Source organism: Arachis ipaensis, chromosome B6 (genome assembly GCF_059453495.1).
Source record: "Arachis ipaensis isolate K30076 ecotype BB chromosome B6, ASM5945349v1, whole genome shotgun sequence".
In the NCBI taxonomy this organism is placed as follows: Eukaryota; Viridiplantae; Streptophyta; class Magnoliopsida; order Fabales; family Fabaceae; genus Arachis; species Arachis ipaensis.
In genome coordinates, this window is record NC_142441.1 from 152,244,035 (window position 1) to 152,269,967 (window position 25,933).

General features: G+C 33.4%; 5 protein-coding genes across 5 annotated transcripts; 2 read left to right on the plus strand and 3 right to left on the minus strand.

The window, feature by feature from the left end:
- Nucleotides 1-1,929: 1,929 nt before the first annotated feature.
- On the minus strand, nucleotides 1,930-11,415 carry LOC107647801 (LEAF RUST 10 DISEASE-RESISTANCE LOCUS RECEPTOR-LIKE PROTEIN KINASE-like 2.2). Its single transcript, XM_016351850.2, has 4 exons — nucleotides 10,568-11,415; nucleotides 10,270-10,302; nucleotides 3,420-3,443; nucleotides 1,930-3,194 (listed from the first exon to the last, which is right to left on the minus strand). Exons 1-4 carry the CDS (start codon nucleotides 11,394-11,396, stop codon nucleotides 1,930-1,932), a joined length of 2,151 nt encoding a protein of 716 aa, XP_016207336.2. The 5' UTR covers nucleotides 11,397-11,415.
- A 516-nt stretch (nucleotides 11,416-11,931) lies between these two features.
- On the plus strand, nucleotides 11,932-13,742 carry LOC107647802 (rust resistance kinase Lr10-like). Its single transcript, XM_016351851.3, has 2 exons — nucleotides 11,932-12,562; nucleotides 12,642-13,742. Exons 1-2 carry the CDS (start codon nucleotides 11,932-11,934, stop codon nucleotides 13,736-13,738), a joined length of 1,728 nt encoding a protein of 575 aa, XP_016207337.1. The 3' UTR covers nucleotides 13,739-13,742.
- A 1,575-nt stretch (nucleotides 13,743-15,317) lies between these two features.
- Nucleotides 15,318-17,768, minus strand: LOC107647803 (rust resistance kinase Lr10-like). The gene is made up of 2 exons (XM_016351852.3): nucleotides 16,995-17,768; nucleotides 15,318-16,793 (listed from the first exon to the last, which is right to left on the minus strand). Exons 1-2 carry the CDS (start codon nucleotides 17,602-17,604, stop codon nucleotides 15,697-15,699), a joined length of 1,707 nt encoding a protein of 568 aa, XP_016207338.2. The 5' UTR covers nucleotides 17,605-17,768; the 3' UTR covers nucleotides 15,318-15,696.
- An 824-nt stretch (nucleotides 17,769-18,592) lies between these two features.
- Nucleotides 18,593-23,286, plus strand: LOC107605707 (LEAF RUST 10 DISEASE-RESISTANCE LOCUS RECEPTOR-LIKE PROTEIN KINASE-like 2.1). Its single transcript, XM_088491209.1, has 4 exons — nucleotides 18,593-19,606; nucleotides 19,759-19,791; nucleotides 20,439-20,462; nucleotides 21,690-23,286. Exons 1-4 carry the CDS (start codon nucleotides 18,709-18,711, stop codon nucleotides 22,955-22,957), a joined length of 2,223 nt encoding a protein of 740 aa, XP_088347335.1. The 5' UTR covers nucleotides 18,593-18,708; the 3' UTR covers nucleotides 22,958-23,286.
- Nucleotides 23,287-23,450: 164 nt separating this feature from the next.
- On the minus strand, nucleotides 23,451-25,933 carry LOC107605708 (signal peptidase I). The gene is made up of 3 exons (XM_016307672.3): nucleotides 25,663-25,933; nucleotides 25,195-25,527; nucleotides 23,451-24,399 (listed from the first exon to the last, which is right to left on the minus strand). The coding sequence occupies exons 1-3, from the start codon at nucleotides 25,780-25,782 to the stop codon at nucleotides 23,650-23,652; spliced, it is 1,203 nt and encodes a 400-aa protein (XP_016163158.1). The 5' UTR covers nucleotides 25,783-25,933; the 3' UTR covers nucleotides 23,451-23,649.

Consider the following 25,933-nt stretch of genomic DNA (forward strand, 5'->3'; position numbering starts at 1 on the left):
ATATATGTATTGCCCACAAATAAGTTAAGAAATCAAATAATTTCCTAACAAGATACAATGTATTCACAAAAAAGTTTCTGAAATTTTTATTTTTTGGTTTACGGTCCACCAACTCTCTTATGTGTTATCATATATGCTTTTTTTTTTTTTAATGAACCTCAATTAAACTAAAAAATGAATCGACATTACTTAAAAAATAAAAAAATTGATCAATACTTATCAGCAGCATCAAATGAACCTCAATTAGCACATAAATGAATCGAAATTAGTTCAAATTTGAACAAACAGTAAAAAAACTCAATCATTAACAAAAACACATCGAATTCATTTTTGAGTCCAAATGAATCTCAATTAAACTAAGAAATAAATCGAAATTATTTAAGTAATAAAAATTTTGATCAATACTTATTAGCAACATCATATAAACCTCAATTAACAGACAAATGAACCAAAATAAATTAAGAAATAAACCGAAATTATTTAATGATGGCAGTAGAAAAAATTAGAACTAATATAGATGTTTGCAAAATGTTGGTGTTATTGGTGATGACGATAACGAAGAAGAAGACACACAAATAAAATAAAATAAATTAAGAAATAAACCGAAATTATTTAATGATGGCAGTAGAAAAAATCTGAACTAATATAGATATTTGTAAAATATTGGTGTTATTAGTAATGACGATAACAAAAAAAAAGAAAAAAAAAAGATCCAAGAAGAAGTAAACAGAGAAGAAAAAAGAAAAGAGAATAGAGAAAAAAAAGAAGAAGAAAAAAAAAGGCACAAATTTAAAATATTATTATAACAACGTGATTAGATTGATTAAATATTTTATTTGGATATGAAACTTTATTCGTGAATATTAGAAGTATAGTTAGGACACAAAAAGAAGTCAACAACGACTTACGCATTAATAACTTGAATTTTTGTTCCGTGTATATAGGGGTAGAATTCTTTATTATAAATTAAAAAAATTTTCAGTTTATTTTTTTCGAATCTAACGAATATTAATAGTCAACAATTTATAATTCAAATGACATAATTTTTTTTATATTTATCTAAAAATTACATATTTATCTAATTTTTTTATATTTATAAATTATGCCTTGACAATCACAAGTACACATAACAAATATTTCAATGATTGATAACCTCATTATGTTTTTTTCTATAATCAGATGTCTAAGAATAAATATATATACTACGTAGTTATAATTCGGTCCAAATATCTATAAATTAAAATTTAAACAAATGAAATAAAACGTGCTTATCAGTTACGTGCAATATCAGCTATAACTAAATTATTTTGATAACATATGGCGAGACAATTGTCAAAAGATCAGGTCAACAAAATAATCATTTTATAGCATAATATTTTATAAAAGAAAAAAACTTAATAAAAAAATATATTATTATTCATTCTGAATACATACTACTCTTAATTCTTACTCTTATTTATTTTAGCGTCAGAATATCTTTGAAGGTATTCATCGTTGTCAATTTTTTGAAGTCAAATATATATCTCATCTATCTTAAACTAAGATGAGTTCAACCCTAATTAAACTAGACGAGTTATACACCTCACAAGACTCTCTATACAGGAATACTAAATATTTCATTTTGTTTGCACTTCAATTAACACCTTGCGTTAGAACATATCACTCTTCTAAAGAAAGGGGGCATTAATAACATTTTTCTAAACAAAGGTTATATTTAACTTATTTTATCAAAATAACTATTAATACGCACATGCCCACAACGGTGATCAAATTATCATTCAATTGGTTTCCATAAACAAAAGCGTGCCGCACATAATATAAATAAAAAGTGTAGAAAAATATCACCTGTGCTTGTTGTATTGTCCTTTTACTTAATAAGAAACTAGATTGCAAACAAGCAAATTGCTTTGGTCATCAACCAGAAAACTTTCACATACAATTGGTTGTAATTTCCTCCTCATCAAAACCTGAAGAGCCTGAAGACTTATTTAAAGTAGTTACTCCTGAATTAATCTCAGAATCCTCATTTGGATAATATGAAGGCCTTGGAGGCATTTCAATGCTTGTAACATCCCCTTCTAACATTTTCACTACTTTATTCATCGAAGGACGATCACTTGGCTTTAATTGTATACACCACAGTGCAGTTGTGAACATCTTTTTTGCTAGTTCACTCGTTTCTTCATGCATCAAAGTTTCCATTTTTATCTCATCATTTTTCCGAGCCAATTGATCATATATCCAAAATGGAAAGTAAAATTGGCTCGAATGCTCTGCGTTTGGATTCAAGTTTCTTCTTTGACTTGCCATTTCCATCAAAAGCATTCCAAAACTATAGACATCAGCCTTGTAAGATACTGCTCCAATATTTTGGTAGAACAATTCCGGAGCCATGTAACCAATTGTTCCTCTTACTGCTGTCAAAGTTACAATATTGTTATCAAGAGGATAAAGCTTTGCAAGACCAAAGTCTGACACTTTAGGAATGAAGTTTTCGTCAAGAAGAATGTTATGAGGCTTGATATCAAAATGTAAAATCTGCATGTCACAACCTTCGTGCAGATAAGCTATACCACGAGCCACACCAAGAGATATTTCAAAAAGTTTCTGGTATGTCAATGATACACTATCCACTTTGGAAAAAATAAACTTATCTAGAGAACCATTCGGCATAAATTCGTAAACAAGAGCGCGTTTTGAACCCTCGACACAGAATCCAATCAACCTCACCACATTAGCATGATGTATTCTACCAATTGTAGCAACTTCACTGATGAATTCTTGGCCATTTTCCTTTGCTTTACCCAACATTTTTATGGCTACAAAGGGCCCACTTATTAACTGTCCTTTGTAGACTGAGCCGAATCCTCCTTCTCCCAACTTTTCCCTAAAACCTGATGTCATCTTCTTTATTTCTTTATATGAATACCTTATTGGCATGAGGGTATTTTCTCGTAGAAAACCTTCAATATTCTCATAGATTGATATATGTCTTTTTTTATATGTGTAAATCAAAAGTGCAAAGAAAAGCATAACACCTAATGGGTATTTGATGATCATGTATGGCACTAGAAACTGTCCTGTGAATTCACCTACCTTAATAGCAGCTATTACATTTCTTTTTCCAGGAATATTTTCTCCGAAATCTCTGCCAATCACTCTGGTCAATCCTCTGCCAATCACTTTGGTAAATCCTATGTAAATATAAAAGTATAGACCAATTTAACCGGCAATGCGACAGAAATAATAAACAAAATTATTTTATTTAATTTAACGCATATACTTTTATGCATATAACATTAACAGTAACATATTTATTATTGTAGAAATATTTGATAACAAAAAAATTTTAGCTAAAATCAACCAGAATTTATCAAATCGTCCAACTTTAAATAATACGCTAAGGAATGAGATTTTACCTCTCAAAAATCCATATGCATAATCTGTGGAAAACAATCAGTGAAAATTTATTAGAAATATGGTAAAGACAGTAAACAACCGTTAGTTGAAGTAAAATAGTAACAAGTACTTATTTGAAGTAATAAGCAACAGTATATTGCTTTGCAGTTTTGATATGCATCTAATTTTTTTTTTTACAACTAAATCCAATTAAGTTAGTCTAATTTTACAAAAAATACTTTTATTACACGCAGCGTGTACAAGGCGCTTCACTAACATAAACATATCATTCTTTGTCTTCACGTTCTTTCTCCTCCTTTTTCTTCGCATTTTCCTTTCTTTGTCACGTTCCTTCTTCTTCTTTGTATGTTTTATCTCTATCATGGTTATTGTTGCTGTTTTATTTCTTCCTAATAATTTTGCAACATTGATTTTTCTTTTTTTTGGTTAATTCACTTTAATAAACCAACCCAAACTAAAAATTACCCCAATCACCCAAATATAAAATCATTACGTGTAAGTCCCAATTTGTGTTTCTATATAAATCGAAACACCCTATATCGATTTACAAGAAATAATAGTAAATATAATCAGGGCTAATAAATTTAAAAGGGAAGAGCGGAAATCAAATTAGAGTGACTCGAATTACCCAAAATTTCGAACGTTCCTATTATAAATCGATACAAGCTGTGTTGATTTAGTACATAGTTTGCATGGCTCATAGTAAATTGAATGTGGGTGATTCGATTTATACATAGGCTCATCCATGCTAAATTTACAATACCCAATTCGATTTACTCTTATTTCCTCTATATATACAATTTGAACCCCTTCTATTTGAATTACATTTTCCAACCCACACATCCACCACACCAAAAATCCAAAGGAACTAAGGCATTGTACAAATAGATACAGTGCGCTTCGAATTGTATATACGAGGGAATAAGAGTAAATCGAATGGGGCATTGTAAATTTAATTAGTATGGATGGGAGCTTATATATAAATCGAATCACTCACGTTCAATTTACTTCGAGTCATACAAACCATGTACTAAATCGATAAAGCTTGTATCAATTTACAATAGCCACATTTGAAACTTTGGGTAATTTAGATCATCCTAATTTGATTTACTCTTCACCCTACTAAATTTATTGGCCCTAATTCGATTTACTATTATTTCTTGTAAATCGATATAGGGTATTTCGATTTATATAGAAACACAAATTGGGACGTGCACAAAACGATTTGTGAGAATAAAGAAGGATAAGAGTAACTTTAGGAAGTAAAATAAACGAGTTTTAATAGGAGAAAATTCAAAATGTTTGTAAAGAGTTTTTATCGGAGAATTTTATTCTTATTCATTGAAGTTATAGCATATAGATACTATATATATGTCTCTAAAATTGTAATTGAAGTTAATAGCAATAACAATATCCTTATTCACATCATTTTATAGAGTTAGTTAGAAGAAATCTTTCATATTGTTTTTCCTCTTTACAAAATATATAGCGAGTACATTATTGTGAGTAGTGTTCACTTTCATATTACTTTGTATATATTAGAAGTCAAAATTTTGCTGTAGACTCAACAATTGGTATCAAGAGCCAATTGTGGGGAGAACATACTTTAAATGTGGGGAGCCTAGACAATTCAAAGCAAATTGTCTAAATAAGAAGATAACTTTCAAGAAATAGAACAATGACAACCCAAAAGAAAAGCAAGAAGCAAGCTACGTCTCAAATGATGAGGATGATTGTTACTCTGTGGCGAAACAATCTTATAAAATCTTCAATAAGTGAATTCTTAATTCAGGAGCATCTCACCATATGTGTCTAAATAGAAAGTGGTTTACTACCTATCAAAGCATAAATGGTAGCACAATTTTAATGGGCAATGATCATATATACTTGTAAAACTGTGGGGTTGGGTACTATAAGAATCAAGATACATGATAGAATAGTAAGAACCTTAAAGGATGTGAGACATATTCCAGACTTGCAAAAAAATCTTATCTCCATAGGTTTGTTGGAGAAAAATGGTTGCAAAATAGTTATGGAAAATGGGGTACTAAAAGTTGTTCGTGGTTCTTTGGTAGTGATGAAGGGAGTTCGTTACGGTAATCTTTATTCTCTTTTGGGGACACAGTCACAGGTGAGTTAGCAGTTAGAATCGATGAAAGTAGAGATCAAACAAATTGCACAAGAATATGGCACATGCGACTTGGACATATGTCAGAGAAAGGTCTATCATTGCTTTGTGGACAAGGTTTGTTGAAGAATATGAAGAAACCACAAATAGAATTTTGTGAGCATTACGTGTATGGAAAGGCACACAGGATGAAGTTTTCTACAAGCAAGCATAAAAGCAGAGGGTTGTTAGACTACGTGCATACTGATGTTTGGGGCCTGTCTAAAGTTACTTCCAAGTATTTTGTTACTTTTGTTGATGATTATTTCAGATATGTTTGGATTTACTTCCTCAAGTATAAGAATGAGGTATTTGACACTTTTAAGTAATGGAGAGCAATGGTTGAAAATTGAACAGGTAGGAGGCTGAAAACTTCCCGATCAGATAATGACACAGAGTACACGGATGAGGCTTTCAAGGAGTTCTGTGATCGAAAAGGCATCGTGAGACACTGGACAGCTAGAGAAACACCACAACAGAATGGAGTCGCTGAACGACTGAATCGTACGCTACTTGAGAAGGCACGGTATATGCGCTCTAATTCTGGGTTAGGCAGAGAATGGTGGGTGGAGTCGGTTGCTACAGCTTGCTACATAGTGAACTGATCCCCACATTCTTCTCTAGATGGAAACACACCTTATAAGGTGTGGTAAGGAAAACATGCAGATTACGATAAACTCGGAGTTTTTGGATGCACAACCTATTATCATGTCAAAGATAATAAGCTTGATGATAGAGCTAAAAAGGCAATCTTTTTGGGGTATCCAAGAGGGGTTCAGGGTATCGTCTTTATAGCGTAAATAATTCTAAGTTTATAATTAGCAGGGATGTTACCTTTGAAGAACGATCTATGGTATCTTTGTCTAAAGATACGATGTCAGATAATGGTAATATTGGAAAAACTTTAAATATTCAAGTGGTGGAGATAGAGTCTAAATACCAACAAATAGATTATAATAATGTTTAGGTAGAGCATCCTAATGCTACTCGAGATGATGTAGAGGATGAACTTGATCATGAAGAGATTCAGCAAGAAAATGCACATGCATTACAATAGTAGCAGCAGGATTCTTTGGCATCCACTAAGCCAAAGAAAAATTATAAATTCGTTCAGAAGTTTGGGTCAGACAAGTTTTTGAGACATTATGGGCAGGTAAACTTGGTAGATTATGCACTCTCACTGGAGGATGATGAGCCGGTCACCTTCAAACTTGTTATCAAAGACAAAGATAGAGAAAGTTGGTTGGTCGCCATGGAAGAAGAGATGTAATATCTCCATAAGAACAAGACATGGGAGGTGGTCCCGTTGCTCGTAGGAAAGACTACAATTGGTTGTAAATGAGTGTATAAAAGAAAAAAAAATCCTACTAAGTCAGATGGTATAAGATTCAAAGCTAGGTTAATAGCAAAGAGATTTGCACAAAAAGAAGGTGTTGATTACAACGAGATATTTTCTCCTGTGGTGAAGCACACTTTCATAAGGATGCTTTTGAGTCTTGTTACTCAGGGTGATTTTGAGTTGGAACAGCTAGATGTAAAGACAGCTTTCTTGCATGGTGACTTAGAGGAAGAAATTTACATGTATCAACCTGAGGGTTTCAAGGTTGAGGGTAAAGAAAATCAGGTATGTCGCTTAAAGAATTTGCTATATGGATTGAAACAATCTCCTCGACAGTGGTATAAGCGATTTGACTCCTTTATGTTAAAACAAGGTTTTTCCAAAAGTAATTATGATTGTTGTGTATACATTCATAAGCTTTTTGGAAGTGATTATATCTATCTTTTATTGTATGTGGATGACATGCTTATTGCTTCTAAGAGCAAGGTGGGATAGATAGGTTGAATGTTCAACTTGGTAAAGAATTTGAAACAAAAGATTTGGGTGTTGCACGAAAAACATTAGGCATGGAAATTAAAAGAGAGAGATTAAGTCGAAAATTGTTCTTAAGTCAGAGAGGGTACATTGAGCGCGTTATTGAAAGGTTTGAAATGAAAAATGCTAAGCCAGTAGTAACACCGTTGGCTCCACATTTCAAGTTCTCTGGTAAACAATCTCCCACAACAGCAGAAGATAAGACTTACATGGAAAATGTATCTTATGCTAATGCAGTCGGTAGCCTAATGTATGCTATGGTGTGTACACACTCAGATATTTCACAGGCAATCAGTATTGTTAGCAGATTCATGGCAAATCCGGGTAAGGCACACTGGGAAGCAGTCAAGTGAATATTAAAGTACTTGAAGGGTACCATTGACATAGGTTTATGCTTTAGTGGAAAATATGTCAAATCAGCGGCTTTATTGATTCTGATTATGCTGGTGATCTAGACAGAAGACGTTCTACGACCAGTTATGTATATAAAATATAAGGTGTTCCAGTTAGTTGGCGATCGATGTTATAAGTTACAGTGACACTATCTACTACAGAGGCTGAGTACATGGCAGTAGCAGAAGAGGTGAAAGAAGCATTGTGGCTAAAGAATCTTAGCTTTTAGATGATTTGGGATTTCAGTAAGATTGCGTGAATCTGAGTTGTGATAGTCAAAATACAATTCATTTGGGTAAAAATCAAGTTCATCATGCTCGTTCCAAGCATATTGATGTAAGATATCACTTCATGCTTGATGTCATAGAGAAAGACAACATTTCTCTTGTCAAAGTACACACAGATGAAAATCTCGCAAACATACTGACTAAAGTAGTGTCAGGAAGGAAGTTCCAACACTACTGTTTAGAATTGCTCAATGTTGTTCCATGTTAGGCATAGGGATACGAATACCATACTTTGATCGTCCAAAATTTGAGTAAATTTCAAATTGTGACCGAGGTGTAGAATTGTGAGAATAAAGGAAAGTTAAGAGTAACTTTAGGAAGTAAAATAAATGAGTTTTAATAGGAGAGAACTCAAAATGTTTAGTAAGAAGTTTTTGTCGGAGAATTTTATTCTTATTAGTTGAAGTTATAGCATAGAGATACTATATATACGTCTCTAGAATTGTAATTGAAGTCAATAACAAATTAACAATAATAATATCCTTATTCACATCATCTTATAGAGTTAGTTAGAAGAAATCTTTCATATTGTTTTTCCTCTTTACAAAATATATAGTGAATGCATTATTGTGAGTAGTATTCAATTTCATATTATTTTGTATCTATTAAAAGTCAAAATTCCGCCATAGACTCAACACGATTTAACATTTGGGTGTTGGGGTAATTTTTTGTTTGGATTAGTTTATTAAAGTAAATTACCTTTTTTTTTTTAATTTTATTCCTCTTAAAAGAATGAAACAAAAAGAATTGTGAGAAAATGAAATAAGAAGAAAAAAAGATAAAGAAAAAACAGCATAATATGAGGAGAATGAAGAGAAAGAATTTTGAATTATGCAAAACTTATCAAAATAAAAATACATCGAAATTTTTTAACAAATACACATAAATTTTTTAGTTTTTAAACCGAAAATTTGCTACAAAAGCACAAAAATGTCTTCTTTAATGCTGTATTTATTCTTTTTCTTTTTTTTTTCTTATTTCTTTCTTTCTTTTAGTTGAATGAATATAGGTTCATCATATTTCTAGTAATTTTGCAACATTATGTGTTTTTTTTTCTTTGTTTTTTTTTTATTTTTATTCTTGTTAAAAGAATAAAACAAGAAGAAATTTGAGAAAGTAAAACAAGAAAGAAAAAATGAATAAAAAAAAGATGACGATAAAAAGGAAGAAGCAGCAGCAGCAGAAAATGAAGAGGAGAAAGAGGAAGAGTTTAGAATTATACAAAACTTATCAAAATAAAAAAACACCAAAATTTATTAACAAATACACATGAATTTTTTAGTTTTTATACCGAAACTTTGCTACAAAAACACAAAAATGTCTCTTTTAATGTTGTATTTTTTCTTCTTTTTTTTCTTATTTCTTTATTTCTTTTAGTTGAATGAATGTAAGTTCATTGTTTTTATTTTTGTTTAGAAAGTAAAATAGAAAAAAAAGATTAATAAAAAAAATGATGATGATAAAAAAGAAGCAGTTGCAAGACTTAGTGCATGTTTGGGCGCCATTATTTTGTTAAAAAAAGATATTTTTTCAATGAAAAAAGATTTTTTTTTTATTTTTTAACGTGTTTGACAAATTTCTAATAGTAAAAGTAAAAGCACTAGTAAAATCAAAAAAAGATCTTTTTTGAGAAGCTGTAATTTACATCTTTTTTTAAAAGATCCTTTTTCCTTAAAAAAAAGATGTTTTTCATGTAATAAATGAACAAAAAGTACTTTTATATTGTTATACCCAAACATAATTGATAGATAAAAAGACCTTTTTACATGAGATATCCAAACATAAAATTACTTTTACTTCTCTATAAGATCTTTTAAAAAAAGATAACTCGAAAAAAGATTTTTTTTTAAAAGCTCACCCAAACAAGCCCTTAGAGTAATTTATCATGGTCTAACTAAGTACTTATAGAATGATTAACACTTTAGTATTGGGACATCTCATTAATAAATTAATATATAAAAATAATCGAATAAATTGTGTGTTTTTTGTCAAGTTGTAGATAATATTCTCGCTTTTTGTATGCCGATCAACTCGCCTCATAAGTTTTTCAAAAGAAAAAAAAAACAAAAGACAAGAGAAAAATGAACAATTCTATTTCTATGTATGGGATAAAATTCAGGAATCCATACCTTCTGCAATGATTTGGAGCTTTGACACGTCACCTAAATCACAGTAAACATGTATTAGCCGGCGAATTGCGAAGATAGAAAAACGCAAAATAATAGTAATTAAAATTCAAAAGAGAAAATTGAGCTAAGATGGGGTTGATCATGATCAGTTCCGGTAATGGTAGTTGAACACACAAATTTCTTTGTTATATATTGAGGTCTCCAGTCTTGGCTCTAGTGTGATTATACTCTTATACAAATAATGACATTTTATTCGGATTTTTTTATAGAAATAATGTTGAGAGTTTAATTTTCTTACCGCATTCATTGAACGTTATTGGAGTGAAACAGTGATCCGCTAGGGATCGGCAAGTGATGAGATTTGGAGAGGTTTCGTTGAAAAAGCAAGAACTCAGCTGGTCACAGGCAGATGGACAAGCACCGCCGAGCATCCACGAAAGATGAAATCCGCAAGTGAGTTTTCTATGGATTTCAGCGTATGACAAGTTTTGGTCGATGATGAATGAATCATACACCGGTCTCGGTGGAACAAGAAAGGATGAGGCAGCAACCATCTTCACATGGCACTCATCTCTTAATTCACCCACCTCCATGTCTCCAAGAACAGCATAAACATTGCCTCCTTCTTTAATGCAAGGGGAAGCATCCACGAATCGTGGATTGTCCCTGATCGGATTGCTGCAGTTCAAAAATATCACGTTCTCGAACATTCTTACTAGAGCATAATAAGTTCGTTCTTGAGTGGCTCCATATGGTTTGGGGACACCGATGTACCCATAACTGTCACCGAAATTGGTAGTGGATAAAGAATAGCTGGGAAGGGTGGAGCAGTCATCCCCTGAGTCTGAGATGGCGGGATCTACAAGCCTGATTGTGAAGTTATTGTAGTTTATTGCCTGCACATGGTAGCTTATACCGGGGAAAAGATATAACACCGTCCTGTTATTCTCGCAAGACAACTCGTACCTTCGATCCCCACAGTTTTCTGGATCATCCTTCAGCCTGAAAGGATGCTTTATGTTGCTGATTTTGCCGCATGAAGAAGGGTTACATGCTGCTCCCTCATCCTTGTGAAAGAGCAAGTGTAAGACTAGTAGTGAACACCACAAGGCTTTCCCTCTGCTCATCTGGGAATGCGTAAATAAAAACGGAAATCTACTTTGTTGAACACAATGATGGACTATTTTGTGATAAACAAGACTCCAATCAAGTTTAACTTTAATTGAAAAGAAAATGTTGAAAACTCAGGTGCAGTCAATTTCTTTAAGTGAAATTGACTATACATGAGTTTCTACTTTTTTGAGAACTTAATTATTTTGTAATAAAATTTAGGGAAAGTATGAGGAACCAATGGAATATTTATACAATGTGTACAATGGAAGTTTAGAGAGTATTAGAGATATAATCATTAGTGTTACCTTTTCCCATCAGCTGAAGCTTTTGGGATGAGTGGTATCATGCATGGTATTAGAGCGCTAGATCTGAAAGGTCACGGATGATTATTCTAGATAGTATGGAAGATGTTCATTTTGTAATTCAATAGCCCATCTTTAAAAAATTATTGACCCATTCTACAGTCTTGTTTTTATCATTTTGAACTTAGTTCATTTACAAAGCAAAGAAAACTTTGATTTCCCATCTCATCTGATGTTATCATTGACCATGGCAGCATTATTATTGGTGCTGCTGCTGAATCTGAATGTGGAAATCGGAAATTGCAATGATGATCCCGATCCATGTCCCGTGCGTCTCTACTGTTCAGAAGACGAAACCAATATCCTTGAGCTGCCTGCCTTTCCATCCTCAGTAAAACTCCCCGTCACAAGCATTAGCTACACATCAAACACCTTACAAGTATATGATCCCAAACACTGTTTTCCACAACTCTTTCTCACACTCAATTATTCATCATTTTATCCTTTCCAATCCATTAAACAATCACTTGATTTCGATAGTTTTGATGATCCTCTACAGCCAACAAACTGTACTTTCTTTGATTGCTCTTCAAGCATAGAACTAAACATCCTCAGAGGCTACTACGAGGAACAAGATCCGTTATCTTGCCCGATTCTTATTGCCTTAGATGACGATAACATCATCGAGTCCAACCTTGTATTCTGCACAAAATTGACTCGTCATGTCTTGCCAATTTCTGTATGTAAGATACAGTGGAATTGGGAACCATTATACTTGGTATGGTCCACAGAAACTTTCAAGAGTGGATGCTTTGTTGCTTGCAACGTATCCAACAAGGGCACTGAACACCATGAATCCATTCTTTTACCCCTTACAGGTAACAAACTTAAACTTGGATTAAACACCATTATGGTATATTTACTTGGAAAGTTCAATGTGTTTATAATGTTATGCAGGTGCAACTCTCCTTGTGCTAATACTGGGTGTCATGTATCATATATATTGCTATTATAGAAACAAAGGAGAAGATCAACAAAGAGTTGAAACTTTTTTGAAGGACTATGAGGCATTAAACCCAACAAGATTCTCTTATGCTGATATCAAGAAAATTACAAAGCAGTTTAAGGACAAGTTAGGTGAAGGAGCTCATGGAGCTGTCTACAAAGGTAAATTAACTAATCAAATTCTGGTTGCCGTCAAGATTCTCAATAAAGCAGATGGAGATGGGACAGAATTCATAAATGAAGTGGGAACAATGGCCAAAATCCACCATGTCAATGTGGTTCGCTTGCTTGGCTACTGCGCCGACGGATCTCACCGTGCTTTGGTTTATCACTTCTTCCCCAATGGTAATCTCCAGAGCTTCATTGCTCTGTCAAGCGAAAAGGAAACCTTCTTTGGATGGAACAAGATGCATCAGATTGCTGTGGGCATAGCCAAAGGGATTGAATATCTTCACCAAGGCTGTGACCACAGAATTCTGCATTTCGACATTAATCCTCGCAATGTCTTGTTAGATCAAAATTTCACTCCTAAAATTTCAGACTTTGGTTTAGCTAAGTTATGCTCCAAAAATCGAAGCACTGTGTCCATGACAGCAGCTAGGGGAACCTTAGGATACATGGCGCCTGAAGTTTTTTCTAGAAACTTCGGTAATGTATCTTACAAATCCGATATCTACAGTTATGGGATGTTGTTGCTTGAGATGGTTGGAGGAAGAAAAAATACAAATGCGAGTCAAGAAACATTTCAAGTTCTATATCCGAATTGGATACACAATTTGCTCGAAGGAGATGACACGTATATTCCAATTGACGATGATGGAGATTTTAGAATTGCAAAGAAACTTGCAATAGTGGGACTATGGTGCATCCAGTGGCACCCGGTGCACCGTCCCTCCATGAAAAGTGTAGTTCAAATGCTTGAAGGAGAGGAAGATACGTTAAAAGTGCCTCCAAATCCTTTTGAATCTATAGCTGCGACTAGTTCAAGTGCAATTATTCCAGCAAAATTCTTGAATTTGGAATTGGAAGTAATTCCAGAAACAGACTAGTTTAATTAAGTGAGTTACTTTAGTTTGGACTATTTAAGATTCGTTAATTCATCTCTCTCTCTCTCTCTCTAAAATTCATCTCTTTCTCTATCTCTCTCTGTATTTATCTCAAATGGCCTCCATTCATATTTTAAAAAGTGCAGTTATTTACCGTACAAATAATTAATTGTTCACGACTTTTACAACGCTAAGATCAAGTAGACAGTGAGGCCTCTATTGAATATGAATATGGAAAAGTCTAGGGCAGCAACTTTATTAAATTCTGACCAGTATATAACTAGCAAAGAAAAGTGAGCTATTGGATGAAATTTTACGCCAATCTTACACCATTAAAATTATCATTGATAACTATTTGATGGCTACAAATCACAAAAGTTACTGTCCCCTAGCACTCCTCATTGAATATACCCTTGTTTTTATCTTTTTAATAGAAAATCAGAAATAACGTTGTCAATTTGGATAGTGAATGCCGGCACAAATTAATTTTAAAATTGAATTGAATTTAGTGTAATTTACCAAAACAGAATTTGGAGCTGAAATATGTGGATATAGAATTTCTATTTTTCAGAGTGCGAGAAAATGAATCTACCACTTTGATTTGATCTGAAAAAAAGTGCATTTTACATTCTAAAAAAAAAAAAAAAGAAAGGCTTCTCACTGACTGGGAAAAAAAATTTTACAGATTGCAAAAAGGTTAAAAGAAAAATAAAGGAATTCACTTAAAAAGGAATATTTTCGGATTTCACCCACGAATCACAACAAAACTATACACACAATTTTCAGCCGAATGCCGGAGTTGCGTAACTATTCCATATGCTTACTTGCCAAATACCGTCTTGGACATATAAAAATATCATCTTATTTTATTTATTAATCAACAAGTTAACAAACCACTAGTCATTATCTTTATGGGATATATTATCATATTGATAATCATTTCGTAATATTATATATAATTTAGAGTATAAGGCTATAAGCTACTTAAGAAATTGTCATTATAAAAGTGCTTAGTTTTCGTCGAGAATGTTAGACGTACAAAGAACAAGATGATAAGTCTACAATATGTGGCATCTAAAAGTTCAACCGAAATTGAGTATAGAGCCATAACAAATGCTGCTTTTGTGAAGTTGTGTGGCTCACCAATTTACTCAAGTTTATTGATATTACCATTAACTCTGCCATGTTATTTTTGTGATAATATTTCGACTATTCAACTCGCTTCTAATCCTACCTTTTATAAAAGATCCCAATATATTAAAATAGATTGTCACTCTATAAGAGAAAAAGTTAAAACAGGCTTCATCAAACTAATACATGTCCCAACAAAGCATCAATTGGCAAACATTCTCACCAAAGCAGTTTTGACATCACAATTCAGCTCCCTCATATCTGTTGGGAACCTACAATTTATATACTTCAATTTGCGAGGAAATATTAGTTAAAGTTGTGGGTTACGTTCTCTTGTATATAAAACAGCATGTACACACTCTATTCTTAATTTAAATCATTTATTTTTTCATTACCAAAGTCTCTGAACTAATATACAGCACATAAATTTAAACAAAAACAAAAGCAATATAAAAAATATCACATCTCCTTGATATACTTGTCCTTTTACTTGACATAATAAGAAACAAGATCGTTAAAAAGCTAGGTCATGGATGGTAACATTTTTCTGAAGCAGCTCAACTGCGACCTCTGAAATCGACATATAGTTTGTATTGATGCATAACGGTTCGTCGGTTCCTAGCTTCATAATTGAAATAGATGTTACACATACTAATTAACGTAGCCTTCTAACAGGAGCTAAGCCATTTTTTATATATATTTTTGCAGGTATTTTTTACCATACACAACAAAAAGTTAAAAGGTGAAAAGCAACTTTCTTTGATTACAACATCACACACATGCACACACACCAAGTGCTAGTTAAATGTTTAATAGTATGTTGAATCAAACTAGTCTGTTTCTGGGATTACTTCCAACTCCAAATTCAGACGTCTTGCTGGAATAATTGCACTTGAAGTAGTCGCAGCTGCAGATTCAAAAGGATTTGGCGGCACTTTCAACTTGCTTTCCTCTCCTTCAAGCATTTGAACTACACTTTTCATGGACGGACGCTGAACCGGGTGCCACTGTATGCACCATAGTCCCACTATTGCCAGTTTCTTTGCTATTCTAAAATCTCCATCATCATCAATAGGAATATATGTATCATCTCCTTCAAGCAAATTGTGTATCCAATTGGGATATAGAACTTGAAATGTTTCTTGACTAGCATTTGTATTTTTTCTTCCTCCAACCATCTCAAGCAATAACATCCCATAGCTGTAGATATCGGATTTATAAGATACATTGCCGAAGTTTCTGGAGAAAACTTCAGGCGCCATGTAGCCTAAGGTTCCCCTAGCTGCAGTCATGGATACAGTACTTCGATTTTTGGAGCATAACTTAGCTAAACCAAAGTCTGAAATTTTTGGAGTGAAACCGTCATCTAACAAGACATTGTAAGGATTAATATCAAAATGCAGAATTCTTTGATCACAGCCTTGGTGAAGATATTCAATCCCTTTGGCTATGCCGAGAGCAATCTGATGCAACTTGTTCCATCCAAGGAAGGTTTCTTTGTCGCTGGACGAAGCGATGAAGGTCTGGAGATTACCATTGGGGAAGAAGTGATAAACTAAAGCGCGGTGAGATCCATCAGCACAATATCCAAGCAAGCGAACCACGTTGACATGGTGGATTTTGGCCATAGTTCCCACTTCATTTATGAATTCTTTCCCATCTCCGTCTGTGTTATTGAGAATCTTGACAGCAACCAGAATTTGATTGGACAATTTACCTTTGTAGACAGCTCCATGAGCTCCTTCACCTAACTTGTCCTTAAACTGCTTAGTAATTCTCTTGATATCAGCATAAGAGAATCTGGTTGGGTTTAATGCCTCATAGTCCTTCAAAAAAGTTTGAACTCTTTGTTGATCTTCCCCTTTGTTTCTATAATAGCAATATACATAATACAAGGCAGCCAGTGTTGAGAACAGGAGAGCTGCACCTGCATGCCATTATAACAAAATTCAATTTTGTAATACTAAATTTATTTCATAAAACTAATACAATATTTTTGGGATAGGCATAGTTCTTGGCAATATATAATAGGGCAGAGTCCCTTGCTTACTCTATCTATTCAAAGTTTCAAACATAAATGATATTCTATGAAGATAAAATAATAGTAATAGTAATAGTATTGTCTCACCTATAACGGGTAAAATAATTGATTCATAGTATTGTGTCCCCTTGGGCATGTTGCAACCAACGAAGCATCCACTATGGAAATTCGTTTTCGACCACACCAAGTAGAATGAAAAATCCCTTATAAATTCGGCGTGCATTGGCAGAACCTGATGGGACAGTTTTGTGCAGCGCACAAGATTCGTGCTGACAATGCCGTCGTCATCGTCGGCCGCTTGAATCCGGCAAGGTAACGTGGTGTACTCACTATTTGAAGGACAGTGGAAGAAAGTAATGTTGGTGGGTTTAAGTGGGTAGTTTTCATCATAACCAGGGGCAGAGTAAACAAAATCTCTTCGAATGAATCGGAAAGGATAGAATGATGAATAATTGAGTTTGAGAAAGAGTTCTGACAAACAGATTCCGGCACCATATACTTCTAGAGTTTTGGATTTGAAATTAATGTGACGGACGGGGAGTTTTACCGAGGATGAAACTCCAGGGAGCTCAAGAATATTGGTTTCGTTTTTTGTACAGTACAGGCGAACGGGACATTGAACAGGGTCACGGTGGCTAATTCCGATGTTGATGAGATTGAAATTGAGAAGCAGAAGCAGGATGAATAATGCTTCCATGGTCACTGTGGCAACTGGCAAGGAAGAATGTGAGTTTGAGAAATTACTTGAATGTTTCTTTCCTTGGTTTTTGTATGTGTGAACTCATTGACTAATATAAAGTTTACTCTAACATTAACAATTTGTTTGGTTTAGAAGAATTTGGAAGGAAAGAAAACGAAGGAGAAGAAAATGGATGAAAAAATTAGTTTTCTATTGTTTGGATTAAGAAGGAAAATGAATGGAAAATATAAAAGTACATGTGGGACCATATTAAAATTTTCTCTCCAAAGTTGAGAAGAAAACTTAGATTGGAATGGAAAATGGATAAAATTACAAATGTGTCCTTATAATATTAGTATATTATAATTTATAAAGGGTATTAATGTAATTTTATTTTAGTATAATTTTCTCTCTTCTTATTTTTCCTTCCATCCAAACAAAAGAAAAATTTTTTTTTACTTTCTTTCCTTCTATTTTTTCTTCATCCAAACAACACAAAAAAAATTAACTTTTCTTTCTATTTTCTTTCTTCTCATTTTCTTTCCACCTATTTTCCACTTTACATTCAAACAATATCTAAATGGTTGGAATTGAACACGTTACCGACATGCTTATGCATTGGTTTCCAAGTCAATGGCAAAGAGGGTTTTTCAAAAGTAGTTAGCTCATTGCCACTGAATACATGCTTGAAAATGGTATATGAGTTTGAATTGTTTACACCAAAAATATTTTTTTTAGTGACTAAACAAAAAAAGAAAGAAAAAAAATAGAGACAAAATCAAATTAATTAGTTAAGTTCATATTTAAATTTATTAGATGTTGATCTTCACTTTATGATTGACTTTAAGCTATACAATCTGCAAAACTATTTGTATTTTTTTGAATTGAAAGAATATAGGCTGTCCAATTCTAATTCATAATCTTCTATATATGCTTTTCCAAATTTCATTAAGAAATATTCTTACAAAACATTCTTTGATTTACCAAAAAAAAAAAAAAGCTTTTAAACAATCGATTTCACAAACAACCTCACCAAATTCACCATTCCAAACTAGAAGTAAACCTCTCCAAATCAATATTAAAACAGTTTGGTCCTCACCGCAAGTTGCTAATTCCTGATCAATGATGAGCAGTAGAAAAGGTTTCTGCTTCTCCCGCTTAAAGTTGCTGCTCCTGATTGTTACAGTTGCAGCAGCTGCTGATCATAACAGAACATGTACGCCCTCCGCATGCGGCAAAGTCACCACCATAACACATCCTTTCCGGCTAAGGGGCGACCCTGCAAGCTGTGGCGACCGGAGGTACGAGTTGTCTTGCGAGAATAACATCACCCTCTTATATCTTTTTCCCGGTAAAACCTACCATGTTGAGGCAATAAACTACAACAACTTCACGATCCGGCTTCTAGATCCATCCATCTCAGAGAATGACTGTTCTACCCTTCCTCGCTATTCTTTATCCTTAACCAATTTCAGTACCTTTGGGGATGACTATTATTACAAAACAGTCGCCGAAGTCGGCACCGGAAAATATGAATTCCTTCAAGAACGAGTCTCCTTAAATGGCTCCACACCGGAGGAGAACGCAGTGAGAATGTTCGAGCACGTGGTGTTCTTGAACTGCACCAATCCGGTGAGGGACGATCCACGATACGTGAACGCTGCTCCTTGCATTAAAGAAGGGGGTAATAATGTTTATGCTGTTCTTGGAGACTTGGCGGTGGTTGAATTAAGAGATGATTGCCGTGTGAAGCTGATTGCAGCCTCATCGTTTCTTGTTCCACCGAGATTATGGCAAGATTCAGTGTTCATCGAAGAGAACTTGGCATACTCTGAAATCCATAAGAAACTCAGTTACGGATTTGAACTTTCGTGGATGTATGGGTTTGCTTGTGAAGATAAATGCGGGATGAAGAATTTTTGCTTATTCAACGAAATCACTCAGAATATCACCTGTGGGGATCCGGATTCCCTCGTCCCCTGTGACTACTATTCACTGCTGATGGTGAACGACAAATGTTGTAAGAAAAGTTTATTCATAGTTAAGATTATATTAAGTAATTTAATCAAATATATTAAGTTATTCAATTGTTATATTCGTATGAAGCTATTTTTATCTTGTTATCTTCAAAATTGGAGAGCTAATCAATTTTTAATAACTGATTTAATTTAGGGAACCCGTCAAAGCTACTAATAATTGCGCAAGGTATGATTTTTATCCCTTGAGGCCACTACTTGTCTTTGTTTATTTAATTTCACACCGAAAATACAATCCTTTTTAGGCCTTAAAGCATGTTGTGTCGCATAAAAACAAAACTTTCATGATTAAAATTTATGAATACTGAGTATAGAACTATGCATAAATTTGGTGAAACACTACTTTTTCTACACTCATCGTAGATGTTACAGTTCTTGAAGAGGAGGGAGATTATAAACAGAACAATACATAGCAAGAATCAGACCTAGATTTGAATGAGAGAAGGAAGTAAAGAGTAGTAATCATTGATTTGTCATAAGACTTCCCAGCTCTCTAACAAACTTTAACGGACTCAGATATCTTGTTACACACGCTAACCAATCTGTTAATTACTAACTACCCTTAACCAATCTTGTTAGACATCAAATACTTTTTCTTTTCTTTTCTTTTTTTTCATCTTTTTCTCATATAAAAGAGTTGGAACTTGGAACCTTTAAGTTAAAAAGTTACAAATCTTGTTTGATGTCAAATTTAGGTGCCAAATATAGAAACATGTGATATTTATATATAAACCCATTTTTATGAGTTTATGTATCACTATTAGTGGTTTATTGCCTTCACCATGTTGCTAACTTTTCACTGATTCTTTTCAACAGATTTTGCATACGGAATTTTGAAAGGTAACTTCTCATTCCTTAGTATATATGTGCAGTTGCATGGTGTAAATTTCCTTTTCAATGTTATTGTTTGGCGTAAGTGGACGACACCATGAGGAGTATAACTGATAAGAGAGATTTTAAATTAGTAAATAATTAAGTGACAAATCATAAAATGGATATACTGCCATATATTGAACTAAAGGTGTTTAACTAAAATTGGAAAAAAAAGAGAAAAACAAAAAGGAGTACGTAGTATATAAATGTAAAAATAATAATACCAAATAGTTATTTAATATTAAGAGAAAATCTAGATAGCAGCACTTTTATTAAAATTTGGTTTCAGAAGAAAATTGAGTAATTCCACACCATTAGATATAATCTTGCACCATTAAAAACATTGATGATAGCTAATTGATAACTACAAATCACAAAATCTGCTGGCTCCTAACACTCCTCTAATATTAATATTAGGATAAAGTCTTTTTCATAAATTTTTTTTTTGAATATTCTTAAGATTTTTAATTTAATTCAATTTTATCGTTAATATTTTATTATCAATCATCAATTAATTTTTTCTATTTTCCTCCAAAATCCTAAACCCCATAATAATATAATATTATCCTTACGAAGAATGCTAGGAGATAGTAGATTTTGTGAGTTATAGTCATCAATTAGCCATTAATAGTATTTTTAATGGTGTGAGATTTCATCTAATGGTGAAGAATTCCTCATTTTACTTTTGATGGCTAAGTGCTGGTCAAATTTTAATAAAAGTATTGGCCCTAAACTTTCACTTATTCTCACTGTTAAAGCATCAGCAATTCAGTACTATTTCTCCCAACACCACTTCCTTCTCCTTTTCTTTCTCCCTCTTCAAAAGAAAAAGAAAAAAAAAATCCACAACCACCACTATTCACCCTCCCACTCTCATCCCACCCCGCGGCCCTTAAAATATTTTAGTTAACACTAAGAAAGCTTATTAAGTTATTAGTAATATTAAATCATTCATAACTTGGGTTGTACTAGGTAAACAAATGAGGCAAATGATTAATTATCTTTTAAAGACTAATTTGTCAAACTTGTATTCTAGTCTTGTGTCTTCTAAGACTCAAATGTCTGATTCTTTTTACATCTACATATATTATATATCAAATAATAAATTCCTTGTACATACTTTGAATAAAGTTTTATATGTGTTCATTGGTAGCAAATACATTTAAATTGATCCATATTCTTATAATTACACAGGACTTCGCAAAGTGTGGCACACGGATAGTGGTGAACACTTCTCTAAAAGAGATGTAATACCTGTTGTTAAGGTTGGATTATTCATGGGATTGTTTCTGATGTCATACATAATCCTCAAATACTCAATAGGTGTCATGTTTTTCTTTTCATTGTTGATCTACACGTTTCGAAGAAGGCATATATCAATCTATGAAAATATTGAGGATTTTCTACAAGGAAATACTCTCATGCCAATAAGATATTCATATAAAGAGATAAAGAAGATGACAAGAGGTTTTAAGGAGAAGTTGGGAGAAGGAGAATTTGGTGCAGTATACAAAGGAAAACTACAAAGTGGGCCTTTTGTAGCCATAAAAATGTTGGGTAAAGCCAAAGCTAATGGCCAAGAATTTATCAGTGAAGTTGCTACCATTGGTAGAATACACCATGCAAATGTGGTAAGGTTGATTGGGTTTTGTGTGGAAGGTTCAAAACGCGCTCTTATATATGAATTCATGCCAAATGGTTCTTTAGATAAATATATATTTTCTAAAGAAAAAAATGTATCTCTAACTTCTGAGAAGATGTTTGAGATATCCCTTGGTGTGGCACGTGGTATGGCTTATCTGCATGAAGGTTGTGACATGCAAATTTTACATTTTGATATCAAGCCTCACAACATTCTTCTTGACGAGAACTTCATTCCTAAGGTGTCAGACTTTGGTCTTGCAAAACTATATCCTCTTGATAATAGTATTGTGACTTTGACTGCGGCAAGAGGAACCATTGGTTACATGGCCCCAGAATTGTTCTATCAAAATATTGGAGCATTATCTTACAAGGCTGATGTGTATAGTTTTGGAATGCTTTTGATGGAAACAGCGAGTCAAAGAAGAAATTTAAATCCTCATGCAGAGCATTCAAGTCAACTTTATTTTCCATTTTGGATATATGATCAGTTGGCTGCTGAGGAAACTGATGAGATTGAGATGGAAACTTTTATGGATGAAGAAAGGAGTGAGTTAGCAAAAAAGATGTTTATAATTGCGTTGTGGTGCATACAACTGAAGCCAAGTGATCGTCCCTCAATGAGTAAAGTAGTGGAAATGTTAGAAGGAGATGTTGCAAGTATTGAAATGCCTCCAAAACCTTCATATTGTCCAAATGATGTGATTCAAAGAGATTCTGAAGTTGACTCATCAGGAGTAGATGCTTCAAATAATTCTTATGTGTCTTCAAGTTTTGAGGAGGAAAGTACATCCAATCCCTTGTTAAAGTTTTCTGCTTGATGACCAACATGGTTTACTTCTTTACAATCTTGTTTTAGTTATTAAGTAAAAGGACGAGTAAAAACAGTAAAAATTTTAATGAAGTTGTACGTGTGTATGTGTGTGTTTGTTTAATCAACATTATTCATTAATCAGAATTGTAAATCCAATATAATTATCATACATACAGCAATAACAAGAACAAACCAAACTTACAATTATAACCAATGTTGGAATATTTATTTTCAACATGTACTATGATAACAATACAAATCTTTCACAACATGTTAACATTGTCATAATAATACAGTTATAATGATAAGTTACTCTTGCATATTGTATTCATAACCAAAGATATATAGAGTACACTGAAACAGCACATTCAGCACCTTCCCCGCTATAGATATATAGAGTACACATTTCCAAAATAATACACCATCTTTAGTACAAGACTTCTCCATCGTAGCGCTAATCAAAGAATTGTTTTTCAAATCCAATATCACTACAAAAAGCATGTAAAAACAAATTCTTCTTTCAATTTTTTTCTTTTTCACTTTCTTTTTTGGGATATTTACAAAGCCAATCATGAGTGCATGAGTGATATATTTTACAAGAGTTAGTTAACTCCTTTATCTAACAGCATCAACAGATGAATCTATGAAAAGGCCTATTAAAGTTTTGGAAAAAAATCTTACAACTTACAAGAGCATCTCCTACCACTTCACATCCAATGTGAGAGCTTCTGGAGGAAGAAGAACCGGTCGCAATTTCGTATATGACATATTAGACATCAAATTAGCCCATGAAGCTGAATCGGATTCGATAAAAGGTTTCACTTTCTTTATCAAAACCGGCTTTAGCCTGTCTGCCTCGAGTTTCGCCAATATCTCGAACCAAAACCTCTCTACACTGGGTCTTGTTCTCCAATCAGGTAATGTGCGACTAAGTGTGACATTACTCCCTATGTCTCTTTCCAATTCTAGAGGGAACTTTACAGCAGCTGATGCTTTAATGTTTGCTCTCACGAAGCCAAAAAACTGATCTTGAAGAATCTTATGACCAACAAGACTCTTCAGAATTTTCTCAAACACACTTAATTTAGAGCTTAATTTATCAATGGGGCACGCTCGCTTTCTACGTGTATGGCCATGGTAACATTTTTCTGGAAGCAGCTCAACTGAGTCCTCTAAAATTGATGTAGTTTCTATTGGTGAATAACGGTTCCTAGCTTTATAAGCTACTAATGATGCAGACCCGAATATGCGTACGGGAATTAACGGCATGCACATTGACTGCAGAAAGGGCCAAAATGTACTTCTTCCCTTGCTATATAACGCAGTCCCATTTATTCGCAGATCAAGATCAGATGAGTAGAAAAGAGATATTTCTTGTGCTTGTTTTACTTCTATTGTAATACCTTCACCAACAAGGATGTGTTTCAAACCAGTATAAGAAACATTCATCTGCAAAATCAAAAGGTAGTGAGACATCAAAACAGATAGTAACTAAACGAAAAATTCAAAAGATATATCTTAGCTTGCTATTTGCTTAAGAAACAAGAATGTTATGTCATTGATGGCATATAAATGTTAACTCTAACGACATCACTAATGACAGTAAGATTTCTTTGACTTTGAAGCATTAATTGTCACAGATCAACGTCAAATGAAGATAAAATGCTTAACATATGTGGCAAAAATCAAAGTAACAGGTTCAATGGTTCATAAATATGAAACAATAAATGAAGCCGTATTTAAAGCTATAACAAATCTAAGAAATAACAGCTAGTTACTTTCAATAACAAACACAGTGAAATAATACTTGCACCTTGTTCTTCATCTCACATTTAAATCCACATGAAGAATATTTAGTTCAAATCTGTTACAGTTTAACATTGCAAAAATGTTTTTTATTGATTCCAATCACTTGCTATATTAGTAAAAGCAAATTACTTAGGAAATGGATTTAATTGGATAACAGTGTAAAAAGATTATTTTTAAACTCTTAACTCCCCTAACAACTCCTTCAAAGTTCAAACTCTATGATTGGCTATCACTTAAAATTACTCCAAAAAAGAAAAACATAATATAAAAAATTAATCTAACAGCGACATAAGAAAGAGAAACAACAACTTCCAAGTGAACAAGAAAAGAAACATGAACTTCAAGTTCAACTACTTCTGCCACATAGAGATCTGAATAGAACAGCAACAGAAAACTACTAAAAAACTAAAATTTAGATGAGAAATCATATCATACAGGCAATGATAGTGAGAATCTGTGAGTGTCATCAACAACCAACTCAAAAGGACCTTCCAATTTGATTGAATCAAGAACAGCCGTGGAGCTAACACGATGAATCAGAGACCCTAAATCCTCTTCCACCGATTCGGGCTTCCTCCTCAACTTGCTCCAACTCGCAACCTGATCAGAGAATTTCACAGAAAAATTGCTCTTTTTCCCAAACCCAATTCTGAACTCGAAGTTCTGAAACGTTCCAAACCTGAACCTGTTCCCAACAGATTCCGAATTAAGAACCCGCAAATCGTTCAAATCCCACTTCTGCTTCAACGAGATTGCCTTCAATACATCCTGATTTCAACGAATCAGGTAATTAAAAATAAAAAATAAAAAAAGTTTTTTTTTATTATTTTTAGGTTTTTTTTTATAATGAGTAATAAAATAAATGAACAGAAAGGGGAAAGGGAGTGAGAGGGGGTAAGGTACCTGTAAGATGAGGGTGAGATTGGAAGAGGGGTTTGAAGAAGAAGAGTACGAGAAGGGAGTGATTTGAAAAAGAAAGAGGAAGAAGAAGGAGAAGGAGAGTGAGAAACGACGAGAAAACATGGTCGTTAACGGCGGAAAGTGGCTGAGATATGTGTAAATTACGACGTTTTGGTTAGTCGGTTGGATATGTAGTCTACTCTACTCTAAAAAAATTGCTTCACTATCAATATCATTAGGAAAAGTATATCATTATCCTAATTTCTCTCAACTT